This window comes from Gossypium hirsutum, chromosome D10 (assembly GCF_007990345.1).
Source record: "Gossypium hirsutum isolate 1008001.06 chromosome D10, Gossypium_hirsutum_v2.1, whole genome shotgun sequence".
Taxonomy (NCBI): domain Eukaryota; kingdom Viridiplantae; phylum Streptophyta; class Magnoliopsida; order Malvales; family Malvaceae; genus Gossypium; species Gossypium hirsutum.
Genome location: NC_053446.1, coordinates 34,864,119 through 34,880,631, shown reverse-complemented (window position 1 = coordinate 34,880,631; position 16,513 = coordinate 34,864,119). Strand labels below are relative to the sequence as shown.

General features: G+C 28.8%; 2 protein-coding genes and 1 long non-coding RNA gene across 3 annotated transcripts; all 3 read right to left on the bottom strand.

Annotated features, from left to right (window-relative positions):
* Window positions 1–1,506: 1,506 nt before the first annotated feature.
* LOC107914996 (40S ribosomal protein S3a) lies at window positions 1,507–3,634 on the bottom strand. Its single transcript, XM_016844080.2, has 7 exons — window positions 3,464–3,634; window positions 3,305–3,352; window positions 3,091–3,196; window positions 2,522–2,662; window positions 2,236–2,421; window positions 1,869–2,069; window positions 1,507–1,747 (listed from the first exon to the last, which is right to left on the bottom strand). The coding sequence occupies exons 1-7, from the start codon at window positions 3,472–3,474 to the stop codon at window positions 1,652–1,654; spliced, it is 789 nt and encodes a 262-aa protein (XP_016699569.1). The 5' UTR covers window positions 3,475–3,634; the 3' UTR covers window positions 1,507–1,651.
* Window positions 3,635–5,475: 1,841 nt separating this feature from the next.
* LOC107915842 (uncharacterized) lies at window positions 5,476–6,476 on the bottom strand. Its single transcript, XR_001689293.2, has 2 exons — window positions 6,107–6,476; window positions 5,476–5,768 (listed from the first exon to the last, which is right to left on the bottom strand). It is a non-coding gene; the product is annotated as an uncharacterized lncRNA (long non-coding RNA).
* A 4,040-nt stretch (window positions 6,477–10,516) lies between these two features.
* Window positions 10,517–16,379, bottom strand: LOC107916097 (serine/threonine-protein kinase STY13). The gene is made up of 6 exons (XM_016845264.2): window positions 15,604–16,379; window positions 14,995–15,116; window positions 14,655–14,863; window positions 14,393–14,567; window positions 11,359–11,493; window positions 10,517–11,253 (listed from the first exon to the last, which is right to left on the bottom strand). The coding sequence occupies exons 1-6, from the start codon at window positions 15,929–15,931 to the stop codon at window positions 11,047–11,049; spliced, it is 1,176 nt and encodes a 391-aa protein (XP_016700753.1). The 5' UTR covers window positions 15,932–16,379; the 3' UTR covers window positions 10,517–11,046.
* Window positions 16,380–16,513: the final 134 nt, after the last annotated feature.

Below are 16,513 nucleotides of genomic sequence, written 5' to 3'. Positions count from 1 at the left end.
ACATTTCACCTATGGGTATTTTTCTAAATATAAACCCTAGGTTAAATTATTGCTAGAATAAGCTAAATCAAGTTACTAGGGCTTCAAAAACGTAAAGAACATTAAAAACAGGGATTGGAATCACTTACTATGGAGCTTGAAAGCTTGAAAACCCTAACTATGACTTCCCTCTTGCTAATTTCGGCCAAATGAAGAAGATGAGCACAATTTGTCATCTTTTTTCCCTTTTAATTCATTTTAATTACCAAATTACCAAAATACCCCTAACTTAAAATTTTCCTATTTCACTTATCTCATGTCCATTTTTGTCCACAATTTAACCAATGGTCTAATTGCCATATGAAGACCTCCAATTTAAAATTTCATAACAATTGGACACCTCTAACATATAGAACTCAACTTTTGCACTTTTTACAATTTAGTTCTTTTGACTAAATTGAGTGCCCAAACGTCGAAATTTTTAAACGAAATTTTCACAAAATCATTCCGTGAAATTGTAGGCCATAAAAATATAATAAAAATAAATTTTTCCTCATCAGATTTATGGTCCCGAAACCACTATTCCGACTATGCCCAAAATCGAAATGTTACAAAAAAATTTCACAAATTTATCCCTTAATATTTACACATTTTGTCAAATTCTAAAAATTTATAATTTTAAAAACATGAAAAAATATATTATTTATTATAAAAAATAAAAATATAAAAAAAATTAATAATTTCATTATAAATTATTATTATATCTGCTCTTTTTGACATAATAACTAAAAATTATCCATAATCTATCTCCAACCCATAAATCCATAAATAAGAAAATAATGCATTTTAACGTACTCAAACTCACTTCCTCCTACATTGATAACAATGTTCATACCAATAAAACTAAGACTCAAACAAAAATTTAAAAAAATCAAAAGATATATAATTGCATTATAAATTTTAAAAAAACATAAATTTAGGAAACATACATTTCAGATTAAGAATTTTAAATATATTTAAAATATTTTATATTTTTCTTGTTATAATAAACAATATATCATTAATTTTTAAAATTATGAATTTTAGAATTTAAAATAAATTGACAAAAAATATGCAAATATTAAAAGTTAAATATGTAAAATTTGTAAAATTAAAATCAAATTTGTTAAAAATTGCCATGTCAACATTTCATCTACCAACCAAAGATAATTAACTATAAAATAACTAAAATTGATAACTTATCTAATAAAAGTGATTAAAATTTACAACTAAAATAACCAATTTTTAAAAATAAGTGATCAAAATAAAAACATGAATAAACTCATGTGATTAAATAAATAAATAGATTAATCTAAGTCTTAAAACTTTTGAAAAAACACTTTCACATTGCAATGCTAGACTAACCCATAAACCCATCTACTGGAGAATTTCACCTGATTCTTTAGCAATTAACTTGATTTTTTAAAAGGATCCAACACTAGTTTTATCAGTAACACTAATTGTATATAAGCTACATACCAATAGAAATGTCGAAGGTGTAACAGATTGTCCACTCAATATTAAGTTGAAAAATCATCTTTAACACCAAAACCATGAAGCAATTCTCTACTCAAGTTCTCAAAAACAAAAATGATCAACAAAACTCTGTAAAGAAGAAAAAGCATTAATAAGTTCAAGCTCCAACAACTTCTGGAGTAGACTCAGCCATTGTCTCATCAGCTGGCCTCTCTAATTTCACACCAACATCTTCAGAGTAATCACCGTGAACCTAAACGAATGAAAAAAAAAATAAAAGAGAAACTAATCAGGCATGCTATAGAGATACTTTGATATCTTATTCAGCTATAAAAATACAGTCATAAGGCAGAGAATGGGTTTTAGTAACATGCCTCCATCAACTTTCCAAGATCAAACTTGGGAGCCTTCAAGATTTTGACTTTGCGAATGAAAACATTCTGCAAAGGATAGATGCTAGATGTTGCCTTTTCAATTTCTTTTCCAATCATCTCAGGAATGAACTTTTGAACCAATTCCTTCAAATCACAGGATGTTGCCTGAGCAGTCATTATCTCTCTCATTTTTTGGCGTATCTGAAAAACAAAGCAACTTCACTAGAGTCATCGTGGAATTGATCAATCAAAGAAAGCATAAATACATTATAAACAACTGATCGCTGAAGTTTCAATGGGTATAAAGATATATGAGTAAAAAAATTCTGTTGCAAATTTAAATATTTATCAGAGAACAGGACAGAACCTGTCTAATCTGGCTGGACTGTGCATAACAAGTCCTTTTAACCTGGTTTGGTCGTCTCTTAGTGAACCCGATGCAGAACATTCTCAAAGTGTAACTGTCAGTTGTCTTTACGTCCACATGAGCTTCAATCAAAGTTTGCCATTTACGCACCAATGACCTCAGTTTGTCAGTTGTAAAATTCATTCCCTGGATATTCAGAATGGGAAATAAAGCAACTTGGTTAATTTATGAACAGAAACAACAATGAAAAAATGAAGTAACCAAAGATAAATTATATTTATCATACCCAAAAGTTGGTCAAAACATTTTTTCCTTGAACATCTTCAGCTCTCAAACGAATCTTTCTGTAAGCATGATCCTCATCACCTCCTTGAAGATCAGCCAGTGAGACCTCAAACACACGGTGCTTGAGTCCTTCTGAAGCAATCTGTCAGTAAAAAAACACATTTCAAGTTAGAACTCCCAAGTGTTCAAATTCCATTTTGCTTGATAATGGAACATATTAGGCTTCTATAAGTTTAGTAGATGAAAAAGAAATGACTATTCAACATTTCAGCTTAACAACCATTACCTACTACATAACCCTCAGCTCAAAGATGGAATTCCTCATTTAATTAACAACATAGCAAAACATCAAATAGCAGGAACGATCAACATAACATTAAACTCCGCTATCATCATTTCCAGGAAAGATGGAAATGTCATAACACTAGAACAAGTATACAATGCGCGGAGAGTCTGAATGAAACAAAATTTTCACTCATGTTCAAAATATCCAAGAAGCTTATATACAATACAGAGCAATCATTTTCAAAACAGTGAAAGTAAATAACAAGTTAAAAGAAGAAAACGTACCTTGGTACCCTGAGTACGGGTAACAAGAGTCTTCCCAACATTTCTGGTAGTAAAAACTGATGGAGCCTTGATATCATACCAATCCTTCTTAGCAAATGGATCAGCCCTAAAGAAAACCCAACCAAAAATAAAAAATCAACACTCAACAAACATCTCTTTCTAAAATACACGAAACATGATTAAAGCTAAAATGAAATTGTAAAATAATACTCACGCCTTCTTCTTTCCTCCCTTCTTTCCCTTGGAAATCCTCTTGTTCTTCCTATATTACAACACAGAGAAAGAACCCAAAAATCACACACATCAGATAAAGGAAAAGAAACAAGATATATGTATTAATAATGGGAAAGATTAAAGAGAGAAAAATGAGCACCCGACAGCCATTGTCGAAACTTTGCAGGTTAGCTACGATATGCAAACGGCCGCTGGAGCTACAACTTCTTCAGTGCTTAAAACCCTAGTTTTATGTATGGGTTTATATAGGAATAAACACTTTTGGGCTTTTAGTCGCTCACTGAGAGGTATTGGTCTTTTCAGCAAATCCAAATCGATTCGATTAAAATTTTAAACCCATTTAATTGTAGATTTGGGGCCTTTTAGTTTTATTGGAATTTTTAATTTTAATTGAATCGTCTCCTATCCAATTTAAAAAAGTAGTCTTGAAATTCGGTGTACATCTCAATTTCAATTTCAATTTCTTTAATAAAAATTTATTTATAAACTATAATTCTCCTTTGGATTAATACTTAATTTATCTTTTAAATTTCTCTAAAAATATTTAGTTATATCTAAATTCTTTTTTTTACTTAGTTGGAAGTTGAATTTGTATTCTGTCACACATTATTTCAATTTGTTAACATCGTTAATTTTTTAAGAGTTCAAATATAATTCACCCCTGAACTTGTCCAAAGTTAACTAGATGGTATATGAACTTGTTTAAAAAGCATCTAGTTGGTATTTGAGCTTGCTCAATAACTTCTACTTTTTAAAATTAATTTTATATTTTTTAAAATATTTTTAATTTATGTATACCACGTGTCATACTGATAGATTCCCACGTGTCACTATAAAATTGGTCATCAATGTCACATCAGCACAAATAGGAGTGAGCATTCGATCGAATCGAATCGAATCGAATCGAATCGAAAATTTTCGAGTTAATCGAGTTTTCGAATCTCATTTTATCATCCTAACTATATTTGAAGTTTTCTCGAATCGAGTCGAGTGAGATGGAATTCGAATCGAATCGAATCGAATATATTTGTTCGAGTTAAATTTTAAAAAATAATTTTGGGTCCTTGTAACCATTATCATTCATCGTAATAAAATTTGTCCACTTAATCAAATTTTTTATTAACTTTTATCACTTCATAATTTATTTATTAATTTTTTATATATTGGTTAGCTTCTTTGCTTGCTTAGTTGTTTCAATTATCTTCAGATTCTTGTCACTATGTATTTTAGAATTAAAAAATATATTAAATGTAAAAATATAATTTTTTTAATAAAAGTTATTTTAAAAATAAAATTTGAAATTGATACCAATATAAAATTTTAACACGAATATTTTATGGCATAATTAATAATTCAATTTTAATATAAATATTCAATATGACTAAACAATTCAATAATATAAATAATATAAAATGTGAAATTTAATTTAATAATATAAATAGTAGATATAAATAAAATTATTACTATTTATGTTTAGTGATTTTTTTAGATAATTTTAATTTTTTATTTGAGAGTTAAGGGTGATAAGTAAAAGTTTAAGAGAAAAATAAAAAGTTTTGGAGAATAAAAGTTTGAGGGAAAGTAAATAGAGAGAGTAAAATTTTAAAGGAAAAATATTTAAAAAAAATTGAAGGGTGAAGGTTTGGGATAGATGGAAGGTGGGATGGGAAGTGAATAAAAGTTTTAGGAGAAAAGTGGGAAGGAGTAAAAATTTTGGGCGAAAATAAAAGATTTTGATAGTTTTGGGAAGTAAAATTTTGAGAAAAAATAAATAGGAGAGTAAAATTTTGGTGGGAAATGGATTTTGGGTAGATTAAAGGGTTGGGAGGGGAGTAAAAGTTTTGGGGGGAAAGTGGGAAGGAGTAAAAGTTTTGAGGGAAAAGTAAAAAAGTTTGAGAGTTTGGGGTAAAAATGTAAAATATTATAGTTTGATATTCGAATTATTCGAGTTATTCGAATTCAAAAACTCAATTCGATTCGAACTCGAAATTCGAAAAAAAAATTCGAGTTGATTCGAATAACTCGATTCGTTTAACTCGAAATTCAAATTTTTTTTTTCTATTTTTTCGAGTCAGCCTATGCACAAACTAATGATGTTAGTGCGGAGGTACCAACCTAAGTGATGGAAAACAAATTCAAGTACCAACCACGTACAAAAAAAAGTTTAGGTACCAATTTGGTACTTTTGGCCAAATTCAAGTGACAAACTACATGTAATACCTAATTATTGCCCGGGGCCCAAAACTGTTTACAGCCCACATTTGGCCAAATACAAACCAAATACATGAGGCCCAATAAAGCCCAAACCAATAACCCTATACAGCCCAAATTTTTCTAAGTCACAGAAATCCTAGGAGGCTGATGGTTTCGGCCGCAACCACCCACGTTCAGCAACTGTTTATTATCCCATGACATTGCTCGCACGTCTTCCACGATCTCCATACCTGCGAAAAATTGATCAAAATGGCAGTAGAGGCAGGAAATAAGAGGAAGTAGTTTTATTTATTTAGAGATTTTTTTATTTTATTTTATTTTATTTTTAGGAGATTTATTATATTTTGGGGGGTGCGGCTCGGATATAAAAGGCTGATTTCAATTTGTAATGGGGGTTAGACGATTGTTGTAGTGAAAGACTGAAATACAAACAAAGAACAATCAAAAAAACTATTTGGAAGGTAATTAGTCGACTCCATTTTTCTTTTCTTTTCACTGTTTTGTTCCTTTTATTTTTTTTCCCTTGTTTTGAAGATAAACGAAAAAGGAGAAAGAAAGGAGGACTTACCGTCATGAGGGTCGTAGGAGGGCGTCCTCGTTTCGTCGAAGTCTGAAACGGCGGAGGGGGGGCTGAGTCTGCTGTTGTATTTTCAAACAAAAAGAAAAGTGACCTAATTTTGTTTTAAAACAAGTTTTAAATGGTTTTTTATGCAGTATATTAAAACAATGCCGTTTAATGGCTATGGATCTGCGTGTTTTGGCCCTTGATGGGAAATTTGCGCGTTGAGTCCTCAGTTTTTATGAAGTTTGTTTAATTATTCTTTTTATATATTTGCAATTTTAACTACACGTTTTATTTATTTTTCAATTCGGTCCATGTTGTTGTGCAATGTTTGGGATGTTTGGGTAAATTTCTCTTTGGGTCCTCCACCGTTGATTGCGTGTTCTAAATGGTCCATTCGTATTTTATCTATTTCAAATTTATCCCGAATTTTTAACTAAAATATAAATTAGTCCTTTTGTCATTTTTTTTCACTATTATTATATTATTATTTATTGTAATTATTATTATACTTACGTGTATATATGCATATGTGTTTTATAATATATATTTTACGTATATATTTTAAATGTTTTTAAATCATATACATATTTTATTATTATTACATTTTTTTTATTTTCATAGTTTTTATATATACGTACATACATTATCACTTTATAGTATTTATATATTTTCCATATTTTTAATTCTATATATATATTTCTTTTATAATGTACATATTTATACACTATTCAAAATTATTATAAAAATATTGTTCACATGTTTTTTTATATATATTTTTTCATATTTTCATAATTTACTAATATATTATATTTATACATTTTTTATGTTTATTATTTTAAAATGTATGTGCATATTTTATATATCTTATTATTATTGATTCATTTTCATGGTTTTTGTATACATATATATATGCATTAACATTTTATCATACTTTTAAAGAAAATATATTTTGGTTTCCTTAGCGTTAAAATCCTCATATTTTATAAATTTTCAAAATATTTGGCATTCATGGTTCTCGAGAAAGATCGTGTCCTAACTTACTGGATTGTGATCTTTTTTTTGATGAATTTAGAAAGCCAAGTATTTATTTTGCAATAAATTCACAATTTTCAAATAAAAGTTTATTCTCGGGAATCCAAAAATATCGGGTCCTAACTTACTGGTCATGACATTTTATCTTCTCGAAATAAGAATTTTTAAGATCAAAAGATAAACTTGATTTTGAAGATTTAAAAATATTGTGCCCTAACTCACTGGGTGTGATGTTTTATTTCTTTGAAATTAGGATGTCTTATTTTTAATTCATTCGAGTTAAAAGTTTACTTTTAAAATCTTTTCAAATTTTCGACACTAAGACATTAAATAATCAATTTGGTACCGATTTTGGGCGTTACGAGGGTGCTAATCCTTCCTCGTGCGTAACTGACTCCCGAACCTGTTTTCTCAAATTTCGCAGACCAAAATTATTTTTTTAAGGTGAGCCGATCACACTTCAATCAAGGATCGGTGGCGACTCCAATTTTTGTTTTTTTTAAGTCGACAACTAAATTTTTGTTTTTCAAAATGGTTTCGACACTACATATTAACTCTTTTTCTTTATACAATGGGTTAATATATACGGAGGTACCCGAACTTGGCAACTTGTACCTACTTGTTACCTAAACTTTTTTTGGACCTAACTGGTGCCTAAACTTGGAAACCGTAAGCCAATTTAGTGCTTTTTTTAGATACCTGACTAACACTATTAAATTTTTAATTTCTACCAATCAGATTATGCCACGTATATAAAAGGCCAATCATATTGTGCCACGTGTATAACGGGCCAATCAGGCAACTAAATCGGGTATAGGCTGTTACATAAAGGGTGTTACAAGTTCCTCTACTAAGTTGGCTTTCTATCTTGTTAGCTTTTGGCGTGCTAAATGTACGCAACTTGAAATGGTAGATGTGACTAGCATGTTTGTGTGTTTTGGTTGTTCACATGTTATGCTTGAAAGATCTACTTTCTTTTATCAATTTATTAACCTTCGATTAGAAGGTTATAATTCCCGGAACTCACTATGTTCAATTTGAACTTACCCAATTTCCTTCATTCTTTTTTCAGATACCTTAGGTCACACTTTGAACTTAAAAAAAAAAGAGGACTCAGCCAGACCGCAGCCTCATTTGTCAGCCACTTCTTTGTTTAAATTTTGTAACATGTACATATTGGGGTAGTTCATAGGTTTGGCCAACTTATAGTTTTATTTTATACTTTGATGAGTCTAGTTCGCACCCAAGTCTAGTTTTCTTTTGTATAAGCTGTTCAAATGTGGCATTTCGCTGAACATCAAATTTCATTCTATAATTGATATTACGTATTCATATTATTGCTTTTGGCTTGTGTCACAAATTCAAGTTCACTAAGCGTCATTCATGACTCGTTCGCTGTCTACCATCTATCTGTATAACTTGAGAAATGAAACCTTGATTTTCCTGTTTTTGCGTATCGACCTCAGTTATTCCAGTAACACCACAGTTCATTGATCGAATTGTCGGGCAAAAGGATGTTACAACTCTAGTAAATAAACTTGAATACACGGGTAACTTCACCACACTAAAGAGCATTGTAGTGCTAAACAGAGAGCACAAGAGTGCTAAGTAGAGAGCACCGAAGTGCTGAACAGAGAGGACAAAAGTACTAAACTTGTACAAGCGTGCAACTAACCCTATTGACATGTCAATCATATCCTAATCGTTTACTAATTTCACGTGGGAATTAACAATGTATTCGTAACATTTAAGTCACTTTAGTATCATCATATACATATCATCCCATCATAAAATATTTCTTTACAATTTAGTCCATGTCTCAGTTTTTTGTACCAAATTGTAACAAATTCAAAATTACATTTACACACAAACAATTTAATAATTCAAACATATTTATACCAATATTACATATAATTACACCATATGAACTTACCTGGCAAAAATTGCAATAACAAGATCTCTGGGACTAATATGCAGTTTTTCCTTTTCCTCGATTATTTTCCAGTTGGTTTAGTTCCCGATCTATAATAATAATTTATTTCAATTATCAATTCCAAATAATTTATAACATTCTATTTTATGCATACGATAGTTCAATTTCATTTTTCGTATGTTCCCTAAAATTTTGCATTTATTCAATTTAATTCCTAAAATTGAATTTGTTATAACTTTTAAATTTGAGCTTCAGTTTTGAAACCAATCTCAATTTCATCCTTCTACAGCCCTCTAATATCTAAAATTACAGAAATTAAACATCAATTTCAAATTCTTTATACATTATTCCCTATATTCAAAATTAACAACTTTCACTTTACAAATTAATCCTTTTTCACTTTTAAGCTTAAAATCTAAAAAATTAACACAAAATTCAACAAGCATTCAACAATGGGAAGTTTTAAAAACCTTAATAGTTTTACAAATTGGTACACGAGCTGGTTAAATCACGCTCCCAAGACCTTAAAAACATATAAATTACAATAAACGAACTTAAAATGGCTTACCAATTAGAGACCGAATACATTGAGTTCCCAAAATTATTTTCTCACCCTTATATAAAAGGAAAACAAAGATGATAAGCATTACCACCCTTATATACTTTGATTAAGGTTAATTAATCTTGTTTAATTTAACTTAAAACATGATTAACTCAACCTAATAAAACTATTAATAAAACATAGTGGACTCCACCATCAAATTCCACTATCTATAATAGGATAATGGTTCAATTGTTATTTTGACCCTTAAGATACTTAAAAATCTATAGTGACTCTCTTTTACTATTTTTACAATTTAGTCCTTATTAAAATTTATACTAACTCTTAAATATTAAATAATAATATTTACAAACTCACTCATCAAAAATGAGATTTCGAAACTACTATTTTGAATACCATTATAAAATAGATTGTCACAATAAAAGGAAGGAAGAGAGTAACCAGCAGGAACATTGCTTAGATCACAATTTAAGCACCATCCAACCACCAAGACAAATGGGTATCCGCAATTTCTCAATGTGAACCGCCATATCAAGCAACTCCCATAATTTTGTGTTGAAACAATTTTCATTTCCATTTAACATGCTTTCAACTTTCAAAAATTAAATACTGAAAAATATTTTCTAAAAATAAAAAATAGCATAAAATTAGAAAATATTTTTCTCAAAAAATTCCCAAACATAATTTTCAAATTTAATATCCTTGTTAAGATTATATTAAATATTAGGTAAATCTTTGAGTTTTGATGAGTAACCTAATCTATTTAACTAAGAAAGTATTTTAAGTAAATAAATTCGTTTTTTATTAAGAAAATGCTACTAGAGTTTTATTTATTACTTTTAGAGAAAGAGTTTTGGGTAGTAATTACGTAGAACAACAATCAAATTGAAAGAATGTCATTAATTGAATATCAATGGGGCAGTTAAACTTAAAAATGTGGGAGTTACACAATACATACCAAGAACTTATCGTATAGGACTCCATTTTTAAATCCAAGAGTATAAATAAAATATAGTAAAATAGTGGTTAAAATATGTCATAAGTCCTTGTACTTTTAAAAACTTAAATTTTAGTCCTTATACTATTATTTTAAAGAATTTAATTTTTTACTTTTTTAGATTTCAAAATTTAGATCCTACTGTTAACAATAGTACAATTATTGTTTTTTAAACTTAGATTCATTGCAACGCCATTTTTTAGTTGCATGACTAATAAGTGAGTATTTTTTTTCAAAACGTCACACTAAAAAATTTAATCAAAAAAATGTATTAGTTTTGACAGTTGAACCTGAATTTCGAAATTTGAAAAATAGAGGGATGAAATTCCTAAAAAGAAAAGTACATGGACTAAATTCTAAATTTTTGAAGAGTATAAGGACTTATGATATATTTTAACCTAAAATGGAATAGAATAGAATCATGGACCACGAGTAGGGAGCAAGCAGAAGCAAGTTGGCGTATGGTCATCGGGTATCATCCCTCCGCCCTTGCTTGTATTAACAGCTTCTAGCGTTCTCACTACCTCATCCATGTCAGGACGTTTCTTTGGATTCGCATCCCAGCATTTCCGCATGATGCTTGCTAAAGAATTCGGGCAGCACCTCGGGATCTCTGGTCGTAAATTCTGGTAATAAACCATGTATAGCGCTTAGCTTAACTCCCACGATAGATTCAATCGTTTAATGAACTATGTGAGCACATATAGAGCATAACACACATGCATACTAACCTGTCGAGCAACAGCAGATGACACATCGACAAAGCTAAGATCTGGATAAGGCATATCACAGCAATAAATCTCCCACAAACAAATGCCAAAGCTGTAGACATCACATGTCCTGTTGTAGGGCTTGCCATCAAGAACCTACAAAATGATTGGGTTAGCTTTCGGGTTTAACATGGAATGCAAAGGACCGGGGGTGTTTTGAAAAGTCCGCATTTCCTCTCTTCTTAATTTTTCATAGCAAAGTTGAAAACCAATTTGAGTCTTCATTTCTATTGGAAACTAATAGTATTACGTGTTCACTAAGAGAGACCCCACAGGTATCAAGTGGATGCATCATCTATAATTCCGTTAGTGTATCATTTTCGACAAAATAAAAATAGAATGGATTGATATTTCTTTTGGATTTAGAATCATAGTTAAATTATCATTTTGATATTTGTACTAAATTTTTTTCTATCAATTTGGCCTTTATACTTTCATTCTCTACATCCCATTACCCACTTATATATTTTAAAAAAAAGTTAAATCTTCCAATGACGCATTGCCACACGTCAATTAAATAAAAGAATACCTTAACTTTTTTTAAAATATCAGATATTTTAAATAATCATAAAAAAAAGAAAATCTAAAGCTTGGAAAATTATTAAAAAAATTAAAAAAATCATAATCTATTTTTTGAAAATTGTAAAAAAATGTTTTTAAAATTATAAGTAAGAAAAATTTTAAACCAATTTTAAATTTTTCATAAAATTTTTAAAAATATTTTGTTTGGAATTCTAGGTTTTTAGAAAATCTTAAAATTTTATGAAAATTTTAAATAATTTTATTATATATGTAAAATTTTCAAAGATTTTTTTATATTTTTAATGAAATATTTTATATTTTAAATGAATTTTGAGGTTTTTAGCAAAAAAACCATAAAATTATTTTAAAATTGGCTCACCAGGATAGATGTAGTTAAATAATGCAACATAGAAACATATAAGAAGTTTTCTCGCTCCTTGTATGACTTGAGAAAAATGATTAATTAAAAGTTACGTCTATGTATGAAATTATAATGTATGGAATAATTAGAATGTCAAATGGATCCATGAATCAGCAAATCAACTAGACACTAAACCTCATCTTTTTTTGGAAAAAAGAAAAAAAAATATTCATACTCTCATAACCTAAGTCAAATGCTCAAAAAAATTCGTTTGGCCTTCTTTTATTGAGAGGTCTCTAATCCCTTCTTAATGAACTTTATGATATTTTTAACTAAAAAACTCACAACTCCTTTAAAATATAAATAATTTTATTAAAAATTTAAAAATTCATAGAACTTTTAAAAAATATCATAAAATTATTAAAATTTTCGTAAGATTCTAAGATTATATATATATAGAATTCTAAACCAACAATTTTTTTAAAATTTTATGAATTTTTTAAATTTTTTAATTGTTTTTAAGTTTCGCTGCATTTTTAAAAATAAATTTTTACAGTTTTCAGAAATTGATTAAGTTTTTTATTTTTTAATAATTTTAATTTTGAGGGGAGCTCCAAATTTTTTATGATTTTTATTATTTTTTAAAATATTTTCTGACATTTTTTAATATTTAAGATTTTTTTTAACTTTCATTGATACGTATCAGTGTGTCATTGGATGTTTTAATTTTATTTTTTAATGAAAATATAGAGATGGGTGACGGGGTATACAAAATGAAAATATAATGATCAAACTGAGAAGTAAAATAGAGTAAAGGAGCTAAACTAATAAAAATAGTACATGTATCAAAATGATTAAGTCAAACATAAATTATGTGTATGTATAGAACGGTGGTTAAAGTTATGATTAGACATTATTTAATATGAATTTAAATTGTGTTACCTCATTTCAACCCTTAAAATTAATAAAATAAAATAAAATAAAATTTATTTAGATTATATGTTCCCGTAATAACGATGCTATTATTCTTTGTATTTATAGTCTTTTATTTTTAATTAAATTCAATAAATTTTGATACAATTTAGTGGTTTCAATAGAAATTGCTTTAGATATTTGATATGGTAGCCCTCGTAGTGATCTATCTATATTTCATTGCTCATGTGAAAATATTTTATCTTATATAGAACATTATTAAATAATTAAAATCTAAAATTAAAACCTCTAAAAGATAAAAATAAAAAAAAAACATAAAAAATTATTTAAAGAAGTTAAAAGAATAAGGTTATTAAAATTTTAAAAATTTTAAAAATAGTTTATATAATTTTAATTATATAATATGTAAATATTTTATTGTTTTTAGTCTTCTATAAAAATCAAACATAAAAAGATACTCAAGACAAAAGAAAATAAGACACTGGCTCTCTGATAACACCATAATGTTCTTTCAAACACTTTGGCCCAATTCACTATTGAGGTCGGTGGTTTTAAATTCAAACCATGAGGTGAAACCAAAAACAACTATCTTTTTAAATTAGAATTTTAGCCAAATTTACTTTTCAATATATCTTTATTAAAATTTTTTATTCATAACATAATGTTTAAAGTAAACATTTTATTTTCAAAAACACCTTTTAAAAATAATGATAAACACTATTAAACTTTTTAAAAATACTTTTCCATAACTTTTCAACCTTGATACATTTCTAAGCACCTTAAATTTAATATTCAAAATGTAAAACTCATGTTTGATAAAATAGGACAGTTAATAGTTACCACAAATTGGGTTCAGTTTCAAAATAGATAGCATAAACTATAATAAATATATATTATAATTAAAATTAAATAAATAATTTTTATAATTTTTCAAAAATTTTAATATTTTTAAAATTTATTTTGCTTTCTTAAAATTATTTTAGAATGTTTTAAAGAAAATTTGTATTTTTATTAAAAATTTAAAAACTTGATAGTCTTTTGAATTTTTTTATGTTTTTATGAGGTAATAACATACACGATGAATACTTTCAAAAAAAAGTTAAGAATTAATTGTTGTAAATCAATCTGAAACAGTTGTGCAATACGTTATGATTCTATTTAAGATTTATAAAATCATACCTCTGGGGCCATGTATCCAAGAGTACCAGTTTCACCAGTCATGTCCCTTGGATTCTGAGCTTCAACACGAGCAACACCAAAATCAGCAATTTTGAGATTTCTGTGAGCATCGAGTAACATGTTTTCTGTTTTGACATCACGATGTACAATTCTTTTCGAGTGTAGGTAGCTCAGACTGCACTACGTAAAAAGTATATATGATGTCATGACAAGACATTTATTTACAGATTATCCAAACCAAGTATAGGAGGCATCCATTTACCCTCTAGACAGGTCCAGAGCAAGCTTGATCACAACCTTAAAGGCAAGTTTCTTTCGCCTATTTCTTATCAAGTATTGTTTTAGTGTGCCACCAGGGAGATACTCCACAACAACACAACACGCTCTAGAAGGCATGGAACTGTGGTTGTCAGCTGAAGCATTTTGTGAAGGAATTCTGAGGTTTGAAGTTCCCATTGAGGCCCCCACAAACTGTAACCATAATTTAAAAGCATATATATACAACAGAAATTTGTCTATAGAAAAGGGAGACAACATTAAGGTTTTCAATGTCCTCATGATATCAACAACTAAACATTTCAAAGAAGAAGAAAAAACTCGACCTTTGTAACATTAGGATGGTCAAGCTTTTGCCAAACAGCAACCTCTTGCCGAAATGATGCTCGCAGGGCAGCAATTCCAGCAGTTGCACCAATACCATCCTCTCCCCAGTCCAACAACTTAACTAGAATATCAACATCACAATTCACCATACACAATTTGATGTGTAAATTTTAAAATACCACAATATGCTGATGTCATTTATAGATTTTAATCTGAGTTAGTTGACTTTTGTTTGTGTAACTGATTCTACTATAATAATTTAATTTTATTAATTTAAGATTTGTATTTGTTTCTCGATTATACCATTACTATTAAAATTAAAAAAAAAAACCTTACTATATTTAAAAGGTCATGGTACCTCTAGTCGTTTTTTTTCTATTGTATAGTTTTTAATTCAGCAAAAGGCTCAACGCACGCTAAATTATCATAGAAATTAACAATGCATTCTTATTCTCAGATGCCTAATGAGTAAGCAGCCTGTAACCAAAACCAATTCATGTTTATTCAAACATAAATAAAAGATGGGTTCCAAAAGACGTATCTTCTCTATCTTCTAGCAAAAGAAGAAGCAAATAGTAGGATTTAAGGAAAGGGAAAATGAGAAGTACCAGCAACATCTTGATTATCGTAAGTGGCTCGATACACAGTCCCATAGGTTCCATGAGCCACAACGTGTCTTAAATCTAGCTTAGCCAAATCAATCTCCCACTCCTCTGCAGGCCTTTGGTTATCAACGTTTCTAGACCAAACCCGGCTCAGGTGCTTCTCCAGCTGTATGTCTAAGCTTTTTAAATCAATTTTATCAGCTCTAAAAATCATATCTTTGCTACTAAAACTTCCAGTACCCTTCAGCTTAGGATTCCTGCTTCCTCCCTGATCATCTGATTTCTTTGGTGTCTTGACACCACCACCTTCGTCTCCACTTTTCAAATCCATATTTATAGTATGTCCAAAAACAAAAAACCAACCAAAACCCAACTAAAACCTATGTTTGTTAACTTAAATTAACGGAACTCAAGTACAATAAATATGCGAATTTCTCCGGCTAAGGACTAAAGGAACCAACAAAGTAGATCAATTATCAATCGAATGAAAACAAGTAAAACTATGTTGAATAATTACAAATAGAAAAGAAAAAAAAATTCAAAGAAGGACCCAGTTTCCGCCATTAGCTGACGAGCCCAATGACCCAGAGTTTTTATTTTTATTTTTTATTATTTAAAAGAGATATATAGGCGAAAAGCTGGGCTTTGAATTAAATTCTATAAAATGGAAGAAGAGGGAGAAAACATAAAGTAGGTGGTGGTGTCGTTGAATTGACCTTTTTTTTAGAGATGTAAAATTGAACTCTTCTAAGAATTAAAGATAAAAAAAAGGCCATTGAAGAGCAAAAAAAAAAAAAAGAAAAAAAAAGAGAAATAGGAAAAAGTTGTGGGCTAAAAAAAGGATGGATTTTCTAAGGAGGAGATTAATAAAAGGAAGCAAGTAACCAAGGAATTAATTGGAGTTGGCGAAGAA

Bases quoted from the DNA above. Each gene is read 5' to 3' on its own strand.
- LOC107914996 (XM_016844080.2), bottom strand. The intron at 3,197-3,304 runs GTGAGTATTATT...GGTTTTCTTTAG, and splicing joins AAGGGAGGAAAGAAGAAGGC to GGCTGATCCATTTGCTAAGA. The intron at 1,748-1,868 runs GCATGTTACTAA...TCATTCGTTTAG, and splicing joins ATCTTGGAAAGTTGATGGAG to GTTCACGGTGATTACTCTGA.
- LOC107916097 (XM_016845264.2), bottom strand. From the start codon at position 15,931: ATGGATTTGAAAAGTGGAGACGAAGGTGGTGGTGTCAAGACACCAAAG. The intron at 14,864-14,994 runs GTCGAGTTTTTT...TTATGGTTACAG, and splicing joins ACCATCCTAATGTTACAAAG to TTTGTGGGGGCCTCAATGGG. The intron at 11,494-14,392 runs GTATGATTTTAT...ATCATTTTGTAG, and splicing joins TTGGATACATGGCCCCAGAG to GTTCTTGATGGCAAGCCCTA.